Consider the following 19,193-nt stretch of genomic DNA (forward strand, 5'->3'; position numbering starts at 1 on the left):
CATATGTGATGTGCAATGGTTGTTTGCACAAGAATGAGCATTAACATACCAAGCTGACCAATATATGTGATTCTCCAAGGCAGAGAGATTACTTGTTTTAGATTACCCTATGAAATTATCACTATTTGCTCTCTTCCTGTCTTTTTTTCCCAACTCCCTTTTTTCAAAATTACATGGCTACATACTGCTTTTGTATTGATATCACTAGCAGGTTGGCTGACAGCTTTCTGCTCAGAGTTTTGCCATGAGAGCAGGAGGCAAGTTTTGCTGCCAAGGATAACCTTCTGCATAAGAAAGCTCTTACTGTTGCAAGAAGCTTCTTACAAAGATTTCCAGCCAATTATAGGAGAGAAGGAAATGTGTTTCCCAATTACAAAGAACCACTATGGCCTTTCTAATTTTAGTGACACTGCTATGCAAACAAGCTTCACACCCTTCATTTCATCCCTCTGAGTCACACAGCAAAGAAATGATTCAAAATTTGTTCCAGTTGAATGCAATGGAAGTGCCTGAATAAATAGACTTTATGTAAATTAATCATGAGGATTCAAGACATGAAATCCACATTCTTATCTGAGCTCCCAGTTAGGGGGGCTATATTTGAATATGCCTTGGCTTGCATCAGAGGAGCAGCTTCAGCCATTCTTTGCCTCTGGCTTCGTATGAATCCACATAGACAATCCTCTCTGTGTCTGCTCCAGCCAGTTCCTCTACCTGCTCTCTGCATCCATCTGCACTGGTCGAGTATGGAGATGGTCCATGTGCCCACAAGAGGCACAGATAAAATAGTTAGCTAGTTATTTTGCCTTCTTCTGAGGTGCACTTGGAGAAGGCTTCATAGTAGGTAGTGAGATGATCTTGTACCTTTTAACCTTTTTGCATTCCACATGAAAACAGGAAAAATATGCAGTGTTACTGGCTCCAGCTACATTATTAAATTGAGCATGCCCAGGACCTTTCTTTAGCACTGAGGTTTACTGGCATAAAACATTAAACTCTCTTAGCCTCTAAAACAGCATGGTTCCTTGCAAACAGCTGGTCCTTGTACCATGTAGGTTCCTAACACTTGTCCACAGATTCCTGAGAAAGCGCTGCTTGGCCAAGACCAAATTCATACTACAGACCACTCTAACAATATAACAGTGTAGGTGATCACTTTGCACTGGCTAGGAAAATTTCCTAGCAGTGTTTAATTTATCAGTAGTGACATAGTCATAAGTTCCTCATTGATTCATTGCAAGCTTAGTGTTCTGCAGAGTATATCTGGCCCTGATCCAAGAAGGCATTTAAATATATTTTTCTCTTTAAAAAAAAGCTTCACATTCTTAAATGCTGTCCTCGTTTATGGACAGAATCCTAGCACTTCACAGGATCAACCTCAAATCTTGAAAAGAGCAGTTCTTGCTCAATTAATTCATAAAAAGCTACTAGAAATAGGAGAAGCCATATGAAAAAGGCAGCTGGATCACCACAGGTATGGAAGAATTAAGCTTTCCCAGCGCCTTTTTTGTTTCAGTAGTCTTAGCTTTCCAAGTTCACTGGTTCTTACAGTCCGTGTTGATGCTGACCAAGTCACCAGACCTCTTGTAGTCAGACTGCACACATTGTATCATTCTGCTCTTGAGCCTTGGTGGATGTACTGGGTGATCAACTTTGCTTTTTTCTTCAGTCCTTTCCTGGGCACATGGTGTCTGACTGCTGTCTCCTCACAGAAACGTGATCTCATGCTGCTCACTGACCTAGACCACTGCTGATCTTTCACATAAAAAAGATCTTTCTTATTGCTCCCTAAGGGTTTTAGTTCAGTACGGAAACCAGCAAGAGCAGAAAAGGCAAAAAAGACCTGCACTTAAGACAGTGTTTGACAAAGAGAATACTCAATATCAAATAGAATTCATAAGCTGTATATTAACTTATTCCCTTAATCATCATTCCAGCTTAAGGAGAACTTAATCCAAATCACTGGAGATCTCTCTTAGGGAAATTATACACTTACATATACTATTTAATCGGAGACTAACCAGTTATTCTCTGATTCTTTTGTTATATTCTTCAACTACTTGATAAACTACTTCAACTACTGGATAAATGGTGTGTCAGAATTATCAGGTAAGTCCACAGGCCTGTTGATGACAAGCTAGAGAGGAACAACTACACTGCCTTGTTGGCAACATTTGGTGACACTTTCTGTGTTATATAACTGTATGGTTCTAGCTGATGACCCTTAGGCTGCAGGCTATTTCTAAAGAATGTATATTCTATTCCTAGGGATAAATTAATTTTTGCACACTATGTTTACTAAGATACGAGGCATTAGTCTATTAATTAGTTTTCACAGGTTGTCACGTTCAAGATTAACAAGACACTGAGTCTCAGATAAGATGCAATTTAAGCATAGATTGCAAGGTTTTTCCAGGTGTTGAAGAGAGTTTGTCTCCCTGAATAGAGGTTAAGATAAAGCAGTTCTATTAAATCATTCAGTCCACCTGCTTTTCAGCACAGGATGATTCCTTATACTAGTATCTTATGCAATCTCATTGTACAACTTATATTCAATTATTTTCTTAGCATTTCTCCACTGCTTCCTGAAATATCTCCTGCATACTTTAAATATTTCCTCCCTCTGTCATCTTCACTTTTTAGAATATTTGCAACTACTATTCCTAATAATTCTACTTTGCCAAGAAATGCATGCTTAGGTTTTCTTAGCTCCAGTGTGAGAAGAATGTAAATACTTGAATACAAAGTTAAATTTATATGTAATCTTAAATCATGTGTATACCACTGAAAACTACAAGAATATTTTTGCAGCTTTCAAAGAGTTATATCTGAGTATAAATCCACTACTTCCCCTAGGTCTTGCTCTTTTACATCTCTCAATAGCTACATTTCGAATTCTATTTCATTAGTGAATATTGCATTATTTGAAAAGGGAATTGCTATTTATGTATCACAGGAATATAGTCTTCTCTATTAATTACTTGAATCAGATTTGGTCAGATATACTGAAGAAAAAGCCAAGAGTTTTGTATGTACAATTAGTATACCTCTTATACAATAGAAGACTGAATATAAGTACAGTGTCTAAATACTAATTGATATGTATTTCTTCAAAAAAGAGCAAAAACATTATTCTACAGAAGCAATGCTTATAAAACACTGCATAAATATTCAAAGTTCTTTTTTTTTCATGTGCCCATAAATGAAACATTTCCAAGATAATAAAACTATCTTTAGGAGTACAGATAATGACAGCCGATCCCTTTCTATTGTAGTTTTATGAAAATATCACTGTTCAGACAGAGATTTTCTATGCCAGGTGACTGCTTAGTTTATTACAGATAGAAACTGTGCCAATTTGACTCTTGCTTGACACTCAAAAGTTTCCTTAGAAGAGCTGAATTCCAGCTAAATTCATTAAATTCTTACTTCATTCAAAATAAAAAACAAATTTAAAAACTTCTGTGTTGAGCATAGTCTCTCCTCTTCCAGATTCTGCTGAGACCACATGGAGTATGTTCCTTCCCAGGCCAATAAGACTGAGGAGAAGTTTTCTTGAAATTAGGGTGCCTGGCACCAAGGCTGAGAGCAGAGATAGTATCAATAATTCCTGCTAGCAGATAGCCAAGCTGTGAAAAGAACCTTTGCACTAAAGGTTCTCATGGACAACTGATTGTGTGCACACATCAACAGCTGAATCACAGTGTAGCTGAGTAAGGGGAAAAAATTGCCAGGATATCTTTAACGTTTAAGTGCTTGACTTCACCACTGGGGGTAAAGAGCCAGTTTCTTGTAACAAGAATTTCATGTTGCTAAATATCTTTTTTAGACAAAATAATACTACTTTTTTCCATTCAACTTTGGTCATCCCTCAGAAAAATAAAATGAACAATAGGAAATACCTTAAGAGGAAGGACTTCTTTATTAATGCCATAGAAGTAAACCATTGCTTGTGTCCACGAGCAAAGACCTGCTACATTTCCACATACTTTTTTAGCAGTCTCCAGATTATAATCCTCCATATCCAAATATGGCTCTAAAAGCTCCACAATTTCACCTGTAATTGAGTCCTGGTTAATAAAAAAGAAAAATTATTTTCAAAATTGGATTTTAGAGTAAAGTCCACTTCATAAAAACATTTTCCTTTTTACAGACATGATGCTACCACTTCTTACAGAATATATGCATTCAATTGTTTGTACACAATTTACTGCGTTCAATATTTTTTTCTATCAGAAAGATCATTTGTTGCCCAGCAGGAAAGAAGGCTATTATTTACCTTGTCTTTGCTCCTGAACCTATGCACCCAAAAAGCATTATGTAGTTTTTGGCAACCCAAGAAATTTTGGGTTTTTACAAAGGCTGTATTGAGATGAAGTTTGCAGGGAACCTGCACCCTACAATGAACTCTCTGCAGAAGGGTGAAGGATCAGTTTTACATGCATTTATTTTAACATGCTCCCCTCAGTTTTCTCCCTTTTAAAAATTATCTTGTTTTAGCCTGTGGTCCATCCAAGTCTAGCTCTGTAGACTAGGGCCTCCTCCCTGTGTAAACTTTAAGAAAAAGGTGCAGACACATTCATCCCAAAGTGCTAGCATATTGAGCATCTTCATCCCACTCCATAATAAACATTATTTCTATTTCTGAATTATTAATCATTTTCTAGTACAGAGTACAGCAGCAACCACAGCCTTGTATTTGGTTCTGCATTTCTTTTTCTTTTGGAACAGAGCGTAATGCTACAGAATTTTGTGTACCTGTCATACATAACAGTTAGCCGTTTTTGAGAGGATTTTTGAAAGGAATTTATTGCAGAAGGACAACTGAAAAGTTCTGAAATTACATAAGTATTAATTTAAGAATAATTTGACAGTGTTATACTTTTGGTTTTCATTCACTTTCATTAACTTTTCCCTAGAATTCCCTGGACAGCTCAGAACACGGACAAAAAATGGACTGATATGTAAAATTTCACACCACACTTTTGCACTTGTAAGCAAGGAACAGTTAAAGAAAAGTAGTGAAGCCACAGGGAAGATAGAATGATGCAAAAAGCTCTGCTTGTGCACTTGAACAAAAGCTAGCTAAAATGGGACTAAGAAGTGCAGGACCCAGCAGTTAACATAGCACCATTTTCCTAATCCTAATTTCAGCTGGATCTGAAGCTATTCTGTTCCAGTTCAGACCACAAATTGTCAGTGAATTAGTTCCGTAACCCTGAACCACTTTGAAATTTTTTGTGCTGAAAAATATAACAAGCATTTCTGTGGTTAATCAGGCAAAATCCAGTGTACCTGTCTATTCCTCTGGCAGAGCCAAGGCATCACTCTCATTCGGAGGTCAGCGCTACAAGTCCTCCACAGTTCCTTATATTTGCCCGGTGGGGTTGAGAGGTTGAAGACAACTGGTGATTCACTAGATGGAGGATGGTAAACCAGGAGCTAATAGCTGTTCCCCCTCTTAATAAATCAACACTGGAGGTGTTCATAAGACAGAGATACAGAAGCGCATATGTCTCAATAGCGAAGAACAGCAGTGCAGATGGGGGGTGATGTTCAAATTACTGGATATAGCAAGCAGGTACCACTGGCAGTAATGATGCAGTTTACTAACAGAAAAGTAGCAACATACAGGCCAAATTTTGATTCAGCCACAGGTTCATTAGACACCCTGCCAGGCACTGCTCTGCATTGGTTCTAGCCAAAAAGCCAGAGAAAGAGTTAAGGCTGAAATATTACAGAATGGTTGAGGTTGGAAGGGACCTCTGGAGATCATCTAGTCCAATCCCCCCCTGTTCATGCAGGCTCACCTAGAGCACGCCCACACAGCTTTTGAATATCTCCAGGGAAGGAGACTCCACAACCTCTCTGGGCAACCTCTTCTAGTGCTCCGTCACCCTCCCAGGAAATAAATTTTTCCTCATCTTCAGACGGAACTGCCTGTGCTTCAGTTTGTGCCCATTGCCTCTTGTCCTATTGCTAGGCACCAGAGAGAAGAGTCTGGCCCCATCCTCTCGGCACCCCCCCTTCAGATATTTATACATATTGATAGGATCCTCTTTCAGTCTTCTCTTCTCCAGGCTGAACAGTCCCAGCTCTCTCAACCTTTCCTCAGATGAGACATGCTACAGTCCCCTAATCATCTTTGTAGCCCTCCACTGGACTCGCTTCAGGAGCTCCATGTCTCTGTTGTACTGAGGAGCCCAGAACAGCACAGCACTCCAAGTGTGGCCTCCCAAGGGCTGATTAAAGGGGGAGGATTACCTCCCTCAACCTGCTGGCAATGCTCTTCCTAAAGCAACCCAGGATACTATTGATCTTCTTGGCCACAAGGGCACAGTGCTGGCTCATGGTCAACTTGTTGCCCACCAGGATTCCCAGGTCCTTCTCCACATCTCCCCTTCTCACCTGCTCTCACAAATATTAGCTATGAAGGAAAGAGCAAGCTGTTTCCTTTCGCTCTTGTAAAGGACAGAACATTAGTTGTGTGTGAATTTCTTATTTACAGTCAAGCAGAAAATAGTTCCTACTTCCGTTGCAACATGTTGACTTCATTTTGCATTCAATATCCCTACTTGACCCATAGGATATACAGATACTACTCACACTTGTGGCTTCATGACAACTTAAGCTGTTCTAAATTATTGCTGCTACAGCGCTCTACCTTCTTTCCTCCTCAACCAGATGTTCTTGTCACCTCTTTAAAGTCATCATCAATATTCAGTAAGCTGGTTTGGGAGCTAGTGTTGCAGAAACCTAAGCCAGCATATTAGTGATTGGTTTTCTTCTAGGCTAGCTCCCTAACTAGCTCACTGTAGACAAGTACCAGTGTGATCACAAAAGAGGGTGTCAAACATGCAGCTAGAGGAAGGAAAAGAGTGAGACTGCAAGGAACTGACCTCGCTTCATTGAAACTACCTCTTTTCCTGAACAGTAAAAAGGATTTATTTTAGCTATTCACTTCATTATGCTAATCTCAGATTTTTTTCTCCCTTAACTATCTTTTGAGAACACAAAAAGCCAAATCTTTGATAATGGTCACTAATCTCTAATTATATAAGTGCCAGAAGGAAATGGAATTCATCTCCTCAAGCAATGTAAAGACTGGAAGAGCTTATACAGGGTAACAATGGTTGCTTAACAATAGAGGTATTAAGAATCTTCCCTTTATTGGCAATGTATTAAGGCCTTTCTTTTAATAGAACTAAAAATCACCCTCCACTTTATAGTGTTAAGTAATATATCCTTTTTGTGGAGGTACATACCAGAAAGGGCTATCTTGTAACTGTCTGATCCCTATCTACTATAATAATAAAGACAGTAATTATATTATTCCTAAAATCAGATAAAGTGATACTTTCACTATGAACATTTGATAAAATATGAAGTAATGATAGGTAAACATTTTGATTTTTTATTCTCCTACTCAAAATTATGACTCAGCAAGCTGGCTTTGCTTCATAGCAAAGACCAATCAGCAATGGCCTAAGCCTTTGTTTAAGAACTTGAAAACTTCAGTTCATGTTTTTTCTTCTAAACAATCAATTTTAAACACAAGGAGCTACTTCATCCACTGAAATTCCTTGCCTAACAACATTAGGAAATATCAGAAATCTCACAAAAAAGTAAGTAAGTACTGTATTCTACTCAGAATTTGTGATGAACTTTCTTTGCTTATATACTTTACCCTAGAAACAAGAAATGAGACAGAACAAAAGCATGTGAAGGACTTCATCAGTGACAGAAGTACACTAGTGTTTTTCATCACATTGTCAGTATCACTTACTGCAAGAACTCCCACAGAGGTTGTTCTGACTCTTCTGAGCAAAGTTAAATGTGTTGCAAACTACTAGTAGGAACACATACAGTATTAACAGATGCCAAAACTGGAAACCTCATTAGAGATATACTTGAGTAAGGAGTGCAGAATTAGTCTCCACTACCATTAATCTCATTTCTTCTTTCTATTTAGTTAAGATAGTACTTGGAAAAGTGGCCAGATTGACAGCCCCAGGATGGAACGGTCTACAGAGGCAGTGCAAGTTTCTTCATGCTGCCTTGTCAATATGCTTCACAGGGAGAAATGGCTCCTGGGAACAGTAAAAATTATGATCTTAAGTCTCATCTACACAGCTATAACACTCCATTAGAATAGGCCATGGCAAAATGTGCAGCCGAAGCAGATTCAATTATCAGTGTAAATATGAACAGAGTATGTTCTGCAGCACTGTAGAAAACAAAGGTTTGGTGAAACCTGCTTGGTTTTCTGGATTTCAAAGCTGAGCCATGATTCTGCATCCCAGGGCCCAGAGTGACACCTCTTTTAGTCTAGCTACCTGTAACATCTCCCATCTCTTCACAGCAGAGATGGGAGTCTCCCTTGTCTGACCGTCCAGTTAATCTTGTTGCAAATGTGACAGGTTTCTGCCTTCACAGAAATAAAAGCTGTGTTTGTTTTTATTTTTCCTGCAGTTGAGACCAAGGTTCTCAGTTCATTCTCCTTCCACTACTTCTCTAGTTTATAGCAAACCTATACTCAATCATTTCGGTATATTTCCTTACAGGATGCTCAGTGCCTTCTTTATTTCCTCCTAACTTCTGATCAAGCAGTTATGGAGATAGAGTTCTGGAGCAACTTATACACAAATAGGCTTGGTAGCATTGAAGACAGTGAGCAGGATTTTGAGAGCCATTTGAAAAATCAACAGTGAGTCCTTTTAAGGCAAATCCCTACTGAGGAGCAATAACTGCCTGAATAAAAAAATAGGATTAAGCTTCTCAAGATTTGATCTAGTGCTTGCAATACTTGTGTTTGCCATCCAAACTGTGTGGCCCAGGAGAAAGAATACTGAAATAATGAACCATGAAAATGGAGAGGAATACAGTCATGTAGATACATGCAAGTATCTACAAGTACAAAAAATAAGTTCTTTTAAACTACCTGTGAATTTCAATTCCTATGGACAATACAGCACATAATATCTGAGGACACTTTCACATGCTCTGTGAAAATGGTTACAGAAGTAATAATGCCACTATTAACTGCTTACCTTCTGGAAAGTAAGCAACATGCTAAGAAATCCTGAATTATTCATTAGTTTCAGAGCCTCAGTCCACGATGGCTTCACGCATGGGTGTTCTTGGTCAGGTGTAACTGAGTCTACTTTTCTTTGGAATAAAAGTAGCACACAATCCATAATCCGCATTATTAAGTGAGGAGGTTTACCCAGTTTGCGAACAGTTGCAATGTCAGAAGGTTTTATTGTCTAAAAAATTAGAGAATAATATAATCCACTTATTTAAGCCATCACTTGATAATAGATAAAGCTCTTTTGTTTAGGGACTACATATGTACAATTGCTGCAGGCCACCCAGAAGCAGTACCGCAGAAAGCCCTTAAAGGTAGTATCACTAACTGCTATATTACCTTACAGTAGAGGAGGTACCGCCCATCTCACCTCTCTAGTGTCTGCCTCTTCAGCCTTTCTCTATAACAATTAACAGGTCAACGCTAGTCCTTTCAATATTTTTTCAAGTCAGAAGCATAAGCACAATAGTCCACAAATAACAATTGTTAATTATATGCATGTTCAATTCTGACCTGCAAGGCTTCCTCAGCCTCCTCCATTGCAGGTCTTGCAGCTTCGAGCTTCTCCTCTGCTGCTGCTTTATCAATGGCAATGTCATCTACAATGGCTTGAGCTTTGTCTTTCACCTTTTGCACCTGCATTTTCACCTTTTCAGCAGCTTGAGCTTTCACAGTCACTTCCAATAAAACCTCATCAGTTTTTTTTGAAGCTACAGCCAAATCTTTCTCCTTCTCCACCAGTTCTTTGGAGAGCTGATTTACTGAAATCTCAGCTTCCATCAGTTTTGAGAGACCTGTGTAGAACAAATTCTATTTTAGCAATAGGCTAAAATTAGACATGAGAGAGAAACATCAGTCTAGTAAACTGGATACCTAAAATAAGTCACTCAAACTCATATCTAGGAATCCCAGTGAGTGATCTGATTTGTTGAATATGAAAATAAAGCACGGGTAACATTCATTTCCTATTTAGAGTTCTTACTATTTATTTTTTTTGGGGTAAGAAACTTCAGAATCTGTTCGTGGATCACTTGTTTATATTTTTATATAAAGGGATGGACACTAAGTAATCCATACACATGCACACACACACACATGTTGAGAAGCACTAGTAGTGTGAATGGCATTCTTAAGAAGTCTCTGAGTAACATTAGAAATCCACGAGACCATAAGAAGTAGCAGACTATTGCTAAACTCCACAGCACAGAGAAGTGGAACTTAGCATCCTGAGCAATGCAAGAGAAACGAAAAGAGGAGGAGACTATGCTGAGCTTCTAAATTCAACATTACATGAGGATCCAGATGAAATGAGAGGAAGAAGAACTGAAGATTCTTGAGCAATAAAAATCCTTATAAAAAAAATCTATGCCTGTAAATCAAGTAAATCTTTCTAACTCTCCAAACTAGCATGAATGTTCCTTCCAGGCAGTCAGACACCCTCTACCTATGGAGATACATGTACATAGCACAGTCCTGCAACTGGCTATAGTAGGAGAGGAAATGGTTTAAGGGCACAGTAACCTCTAAACACCATCCGGTTTCAGAAATTCTTTAAGTGGTGACTGCATATGACCTGCAATATAAAGACTATTTTAGAAATTTTGTATTTGTCATATAACTGTTTCTTTAAAAGATTATTCAGAATGACTGAATCTGAACATTTACTTTCCCTCAGTTTTAAATTCAGTATGCTTAAATGTGGAAACTAGATTCTCAGTAGTTCCTTGGCATGCATACATGTAGAAGCAGGAAATTCAGGAATTTTAACTGCTAATTAATACTAAATAAAAAACACATCTGCAATCTGCAACATTCACAAAGTTAGCTGAAACAAAGCTTCCACATATTTAGTACATACACTCAATATAGTTGAAAACATGACGGCCTGTTTTTAAGTGAAAGTGAGCTCACAATTTAAATGCATTAAATCTCTACGTGCATAAGAATCTGTATTTCTACATTCTCTTACTCGGATTCTTCTTACTTTAAAAAAAAAAAAAGAATTTACATTACCTGTTCTCATGCGTTCAGACAAACTTCCAACACTGGAAAATTTCTCTTTGTAAATGGCTTTGTAGCCTCCAATGAAGGACAGGTAAGATTTTGGAGTCACAAACGTTCGGCGTCTGTATCGTTCGAAGTATTCAATACATTTTTCAGCTACGATATCTTGAAATGTTCCCATAGTGTTAACAACACTATGTTTCACTTCATCTGTGCATTCAATACTGTAGGAAACTAAAAAATGCTGTGCAACTGCTACAAGAGCATCTTTAGGCCAGTGCTGGAACCAGTCCAAGGTACAGCCTGAAATCAGACCTGGAAATTTTAGTGCACGAGTTCTGAATTTTTCCCCAACAGGAGAAAAACAAAGAACTACATGCAGGTTATTGCGAACTCGAGTAAGAAAGTAATCATAAAGGTTTTCACCAGTGGGAGTATGCCTTGGGTACTGCTTCTTCATTGCTGGCATCAGGTCTTGTATGATTTCGTTTATTTCATCCCGTGCAAAAAGATTTGAAACCTCACCTGAAGCCAAAACATTGTTCATGTACTCAAGAAAAGACTCATCTCTGATTTCATTGTCTGTGAATATAAAGGCAATGCCCTTTCCTTTCTGCCCAGCAGAGCGATACAAAAATTTCAGATCATCCAAAAGGTTATTGATGGCATATGTTCTGGGAGAGAAAAGTATTAGGGAGAGAAAAGTATTAGAGAGAGAGAGAAGAAAAAGTATGGATCATTTTAGGAAATATCTATCATCTGGCTCAGTTTCATTTAGGCAAGAAAAAAACTTACGTATGAAATTAATCTACATTATCTCCTGGCTTAATTTTTAAGTTTTTTTTCCTTAAATATTGTGCCAAAGTGAATAATCAGTGCCAAAAATTATGGGAAGTGAATTAAAATCAATAGAATATCATGCTGCAAAAAGATGGTAAGAATAATACTATGTCTAAGGTAAGTAATGCTGATTTGCATCTCTACAGTTTATGCACTTAAGCTCTTTATTAAAACTGAAGAGTAGTATAGCTGACTTACATTGGCAGGTAGTTTCTATGGCCTGTAACCATTACATAAAGATAGATGGATTATCTTTTGGACATATTGAGGGTAGGGTAAAGGAAATCATTATGACATAGACAAGAATAACCAAAGTCTGAGGTTTATACTGTGCTATTTGGTTTAACTGCATTCAAGTCCAAGAAAGGATATGTTTGAACGTTATCACTTGGGCTCATAAACACTGCTGAGAACAGAGACCATAACCGGTTCATTTGTTATGCCACTTATAGCTGATATACACTTATAGCATACAAGTACGGTTTAGACAAAGTCCATGCAAATTCTACTATTGATTTTAGATTATGCAATATCTAATGAACTAAATTAAAGTAAATAAAATGGCAGATTTGCCCATAATGTCCTTAACCAATGAAAGCTGAAATTAGGATCTTCTTTTCTTTGAAACTAGCTTCTTATTTCCAAGAATTTCTTCAAAGACATAACAAATACTTGTAATATACGCAGGGCCCATTCTTCAGTGTTTGAAAATACTGTTTCAAAATCATATATGCCATACAGAAAGTGTCTCCTAGTTCTCTTACAGGTCCAGCATTGCTCTACAACACTCTACAACACTGTAGAGCTCATAAAACAATCTAACTGTTCAGTCTGCATGTAACAACTGCTGTTACTATAGTAATTTGTGGTATACTGATAAGAACATAAATGCTCTATTCAGTCAGGTCAGTGGTGCATCTAGCTCAATATTCTTAACACTAGCAATGGGAAATGCTTCTTGAAGAGAATACATGAGCTGGCATCCACTCTTCACTACCCATTCCCATCCCTCTCCCCTTGTATTCATAGCTTTTGTATTAAGAGTGCTAGCAGGTATATGCCTCTTGTCCTTTCAATACCCATTTAGCAAATTGCTGATACTGTCTTCCTCCACAGCCTTCTATGGCAAGTTACAGAGGATAACTCACTATTCTGTTTCTCTGCTCTTTTCCTTTCCCTCCCTTTTCTATTCTTATTGTTCCTTCCTTCTGCATCTGGGGCACAGGGAGAGACCCTTTCCCTTCAGCAGTAACTTCATAATCTTGTTAAAAGATCTAGTGTATCTTTCTAAGGAAGATTTCTCAGTGTACTGAGTTGTTTGCAGAGTGAAATACACACTGCCAACCTTCAGTGTTTACCACTGTAAACCGTATGCCAAAAGAGAAAGAGGTAACAGGCAGTAGTTACTCTCAGTTAAATCAGGAAGGTTTATACATAATTCCTACCAAACAATCAGCTGGCAATGCTGACAAGGCCTTTGAGATCAGATACCTTCCAATCCTCTTGTCAGGAATGACAGGGACAGGTTCAAAACAACCTCCAGAAATAAAGATGGAGAAAACAAGCAAATATAGTTTGCTACTCTTCCTCTACTCCTTCCTCCCCTACCCTCCCTCTGAAAAGAAATCAAGTAAATGTAATTTAAAATATAGCGTCCTAATGTAACAAAAAAAAAAACAAACAACAGTGCTCTCTCCCCCAAGCTTCTTCAAATTTCAGCACTACCCCTCATTAAGTCATTGATAGCAATTGTAATACTAAAGTCTGGGTGCATGAGCATCTATAAGAACACCTACTATTTCCTCCTGCTCATCAATAATTGCTCACTATATTGAATCCACCTGTAGATTATTCCATGTTATCTTTAAGGCAGAATAGTTTAGTGGGATTTCACAAGTAAGCACTACAGACTTCAAAGAAAGAAAGATTTCTTGTCAATAGCATTTACTGAATATGTATTATAATATGTATTAAAACAAAGGATGTGCCATCTACAAACTGTGCACTTGCACATGTTCTCTTCAAAAATGTAGTTTTCAATGAGCAATACAATGTCTGACAGGTTTGCATTTCTTTAAGATAATTGTCAGCTGTTCATTTCTGTGGCAAATTAAGGAACAAATGTCTGTCTACACTGTGTTGTATTACCTTGTTAAAGTAATCTGAAAGCTTTCATATCCAGCAATAAATGACGCTAGTCTGGTCAGACTCTGTTTTCCAGATCCACCTACACCCACTAACAATGCATTTCCTTGTGGAGTACGAATAATCCGTGATATTTTAATCAAATGGATGATTGCATCCTGTATATTGAGGAAAAAAAAAAGGATGAGAAGATGCAAAAATAATATAACATATCTTTATCTAGAAGTACATTACAGAGAACCGTCACTCATAAAAGCCAGAATCCATCTCTGGAGCTTATGCCAAAGGCTCAGACCCATACTAATCAAATTCAACAAATGATTTTCCCTTGACTTCAGCAGAGCTAGCCTAGGAGCTAGCTAGTTTCAGCTCTTCTGAGTACAAACACTGCATATGACATTGTTTCCTATGAACATGCCTCTTAGGGGATCGGAGAAAAAGTAGAAAGAAAGTGGATTAACATCCTCCCCCAACCTTTTAGCTGAGCTATTTACAATCTCTCTAAATAGCATGCTGCCTAAAGCAAAATACAAGCACACTATGGATGTTTCTTACTCAGTCATATTATTTATCTTAAGGCAATAAATAATCTGAAATGCCCTAAAATTCTACCAGAGCACTGCATCTAAGCTGAAGAAAATATCAAGCATTAAGAGACTTCTGAAAAGCTGGTAACTTCCAAAGATGCAAGATGACTTTTACAGTGTGCTGTGTGGAAACAAACAAGTTATGCTTTGGGTTAGGCAAGGCAGCCCCCTCACTAAGCAGGGCATGCATGTTCTTGCCTACAGGTTGGCCAGCCTAGTAAGGAGGGCTTTAAACTTGGAAAGATAGGGGGAGGGGAGAGTTATAGAGACCACCCAGAAAACAGGGCTCAAGTGGGGATACCTCCAGCAGGTGCATGCAGCCAAGGAATGCCTACAAGATATGACTATGGGGTATCCTCTTGCACCTCCCCTGTGAAACCTGCATGCTCAAATACCTGTCTGAAGTGCCTGTACACCAATGGGGGAATAAACAGGAAGAGATCTGTGTGCAGTCGCAGGGCCTTGATCTCATTGCAGTTAAAGAGACATGGTGGGATAGTTCACATGACTGGAAGGCTGTCCTGGATGGATAGGTGCTTTTTAGGCAAGACAGGCCAGGAAGGCGAGGGGGTGGAGTTGCCCTTTATGTGAGAGAGCAACTGGAATGTATGGAGCTCTGCCTAGGGGTGGATGAAGAACAAGATGAGAGACCATGGGTAAGGATTAAAGGGCAGGCTAACCTGGGTGACACAGATGTGGGGGTTTACTACAGGCCACCTGATCAGGAAGAAGTAGTCCACGAGGCCTTCTACAGATAGCTGGAAGTAGCCTCACAATCACAGGCCCTGGCTCTCATGGGGGACTTCAACCACGCTGACATCTGCTGGAGGAACAACACAGCTAGGCACAAACAATCCAGGAGGTTCCTGCAGAGGATTGATGATAATTTCTTGACCCAGGTGGTGGAGATGCCAACAAGGAGAGGCATGCTGCTGGACCTTGTACTAACAAACAAAGAAGGTCTGGTTGGAGAGGTGAAGGTCAGGGGCAGCCTTGGCTGCAGTGATCCCGAGATGGTGGAGTTCAGGATCCTGCGAGGAGGGAGCAGGGCAATAAGTAGGCTAGCAGCCCTGGACTTCAGGAGAGCTAACTTTGGCCTCTACAGGGACCTGCTTGGAGGAATCCCATGGGAGAGCAGTGGATGTTGTCCACCCTGACTTCAGCAAGGCTTTGGACACTGTCTCCCATCACATCCTCCTAGGTAAGCGCAGGAAGGGTGGGCTAGATGAGTGGACGGTGAGGTGGATTGAGAACTGGCTAGGTGGCAGAGCTCAGAGGGCTGTGGTCAGTGGCACAGAGTCTAGCTGGAGGCCTGTAGCTGGAGGCCCTGTGCCCCAGGGGTCAGTCCTGGCTCCAGTCTTGTTCAATGCATTCATCAACGACCTGGAGGAAGGCTCAGAGTGCACCCTCAGCAAGTGTGCTGATGATCCAAAACTGGGGGGAGTGGCCGACACACCACAAGGCTGTGCTGCCATTCAGAGGGTCCTGGACAGGCTGGAGAGCTGGGCGGAGAGGAACCTCCTGAAGTTCAACAAAGGCAAGTGCAAGGTCCTGCACCTAGGCAGGAATAATCCCATGCAGCAGTACAGGTTGGGGGTTGATGTGCTGGAAAGTAGCTCTGCAGAGAAGGACCTAGGAGTGCTGGTGGACAACAGGTTGACCATGAGGCAGCACTGTGCCCTTGTAGCCAAGAAGGCTAATGATAGCCTGAGCTGCACTAAGAGCATTGCCAGTAGGTCGAGGGAGGTGATCCTGCCCCTCTGCTCAGCCCTGGGGAGGCCACACTTGGAGTGCTGCGTCCAATTCTGGGCTCCCCAGTATAAGAGAGACATGGAGCTCCTCGAGCAAGCCCAGCAGAGAGCTCTGAAGATGATGAAGGGACTGGAGCATGTCTCATCTGAGGAAAGGCTGAGAGAGCTGGGCCTGTTCAGTCTGGAGAAGAGAAGACTGAGAGGAGGATCTGATCAATGTGTACAAGTATCTGAAGGGAGGGTGTCAAGAGGACGGGGCCAGGCTCTTCTCTCTGGTGCCCCGTGACAGGACAAGAGCCAACAGGCACAAAGTGAAAGACAGGCAGTTCCGTCTGAACACAAGGAAAATCTTCTTTCCTGGGAGGGTGACGGAGCACTGGAAGAGGTTGCCCAGCGAGGTAGTGGAGTCTCCTTCCCTGGAGATATTCAAAACCCGCCTGGACGCAATCCTGGGCAACGTGCTCTAGAGGACCCTGCTTGAGCAGGGGGATTGGACTAGAAGATCTCCAGAAGCCCCTTCCAACCTCAATCATTCTATGATTCTGTGAGAAAGAAAAGATAGGGAACTGTAAAGAAATGGAATAATTTGGGGAGCAAAGACAGCCTGGAGACAGAAGCATTGTTTTATACTGCTTATGTTAAGGCAAGTCCACTCTGGATACAGGGCTAGTCATTTTAAGCTAACTCCAAAGATAATCTTTTGGAAAAACAGAAAGAACCATGTAGCATTAAGTGCAAAGAGATCAGACACTTTTCATATTGACAAAATTATAGATATTAATACCTTGAAAAATACTAAATCCATCTTTGATCCTCTGATGGTTTCATTGTACTGCTGCATGAACATCTGTAATCTTTCAGCTAAATTATCCAAAGATGGGACAGGCTCATAAATTTTAGGAGCCTTCAACTCTACATTATTAGGTTCATCTCCAGTAGTTTCTGGGACATCACGTAAAAAATCCACGAAGTATAATTCTGTAGAACCATCTCTGAATAAATTTTGACCATGATCTGCAGCAGCAATCTGCAAAAACATACGAAAGATTGGTTTTAATAGTGAAACGTTTCGTTGACCTCCTTCTGTATGATCACTGAATACTATTTGCTTACCTTTTTCATCATATCTTCAAACCAGTCTTTATCACTTTGGTTGATGAACCTATCTGCAATAACACGTCTGCATTCATGCTGGAACAAGGCTACCAAAACACTAGTGTTCTGGCAGACTTCAGAAGTAACGGTAAGTATTCCTTGCCAAATACGACTGAGGTCTCGTAAGTTGAAGATGTAATGAAATTTAGCTGGAGTTGGTAACATCTACAAAAGAATGTCATAATCTATATTCAGACATCTACTAAATAAAAATATTGCCTATCTAGTATTAAATGAATACTGTATTTTTCATGAACTTCAAAATGAATATTGCATTAGAGCAAAATACATGCTTGGCATTTAAAAGACAAAGGTAAAAATGAAAAAATGACAGTAGCAACGACCACCTCTTTAATTTCACATAGATTTCGCTCAAGTTTCTTTGAATATTTGCAGTCCCAGGAACACGGAGTGAAGGGTAGCCGAGACAGATCAGTTAGCAACGGCATTAAAGGCTACACTAAAAATGCCAGCAGTGCTTAACCTATTGCTTCTCTCCTACCTTTTCTTCCAATTCACTTCTGTCACTCTTTTTTTTCCTTTCCAAGAACAATTGTATATATATGGCAGCACAAAAGGCCTGGGTCTTGTTGCTTTGTCACAGTGCTGATGCTTCAAAAACTACTTAACAGAGAGAATTTTACCTTTGCTTTTGTTGTTTGCCAAATCTTTCGAGTTGTAGGTACTAATGCTGATGCCAGTTCACATATTTCTTCAGAGAAACCTCGCTGTTGACAGAAATAACCTTCAGCTACTGTTCGAAATATTTTGTCAATAGAGGAACTAGAAGGCAATGTGCAGTTATAGATAGTGAACTGGCGTTTCAGGCGCTGTGGAATGTCATTCCGACCCCCACCAGGGTGAATCATAGCAGCTATGAACTGGATGTCAACCACATTCGTAAATTCTCCTGGTTTTTCTAAATTGTAGAAACCCTTCTGTTCCATCAGCTGCCTTACAATCTCATTGGTGATCTAGTTATCCAAAAAAAGAAAGAGAATAGTTAGGTATTTGGGGAGTTTTCAAGGGAAAGGGGGGAGGGGAAAGGGAAAGGGGGAAGGGAAGGGGGAGGAGGGAAGGGAGGGGAGAAGAGGAGGGGGGAGGGAAGGGAGAGGACAGGAGAGGAGAGCAGAGCAGAGCAGAGCAGAGAAGAGGAGAAATCTCCAGTATAATAAAATAGCAGACAACAGGAAAGACACCTCCTATCTTTCTTTATGTTGAGTATTCTTCTGAACACTTCAGCAGTTTATAAAGCCATGCCACATGGCACCAACAGCTCTGACACAGTGGATTGGCTGCATCTAAGCTTTATGTGCTAATCAGTCATGGACATGGGGCTAGGCTTTCTGCTGGGTTTCCACAGTATGAATCTAAGAAAAATCAGCACTTTAAAATTAGACCTGTTCAGACTGACAGGCACTTAGATGAGTGACAAAGAATGGTTAGTTTAGCACAAAGCATAGTCTCATACTCACTTACACAGAGGCAGTGAGAAAACAGGATTACAGAGCTAGATGGGAGAAGAGGAGAAAAACAGCCTTTTCTCAACATTAATTTTTGTTTAATTTAAGTCAAACTTTCAGAGAATATAGGTCTATAAAGATTTCATTTATCAATACCTCA

At 39.8% G+C, this 19,193-nt stretch overlaps 1 protein-coding gene across 1 annotated transcript in view; it reads right to left on the bottom strand.

Moving 5' to 3' along the window:
* LOC104149032 (dynein axonemal heavy chain 5) overlaps positions 1–19,193 on the bottom strand; it is a 179,022-nt gene that overhangs the window by 67,041 nt on the left and 92,788 nt on the right. Inside the window, exons 53-60 of the mRNA XM_068936316.1 lie at positions 18,215–18,544; positions 17,529–17,735; positions 17,200–17,442; positions 14,081–14,235; positions 11,102–11,766; positions 9,602–9,882; positions 9,051–9,266; positions 3,903–4,070 (exon numbers count right to left, since the gene is read on the bottom strand). Of these exons, the coding sequence (XP_068792417.1) occupies positions 3,903–4,070; positions 9,051–9,266; positions 9,602–9,882; positions 11,102–11,766; positions 14,081–14,235; positions 17,200–17,442; positions 17,529–17,735; positions 18,215–18,544 (2,265 nt within the window). The remainder of the gene's footprint in view (positions 1–3,902; positions 4,071–9,050; positions 9,267–9,601; positions 9,883–11,101; positions 11,767–14,080; positions 14,236–17,199; positions 17,443–17,528; positions 17,736–18,214; positions 18,545–19,193) is intronic.

Source organism: Struthio camelus, chromosome 2, assembly GCF_040807025.1.
Source record: "Struthio camelus isolate bStrCam1 chromosome 2, bStrCam1.hap1, whole genome shotgun sequence".
In the NCBI taxonomy this organism is placed as follows: Eukaryota; Metazoa; Chordata; class Aves; order Struthioniformes; family Struthionidae; genus Struthio; species Struthio camelus.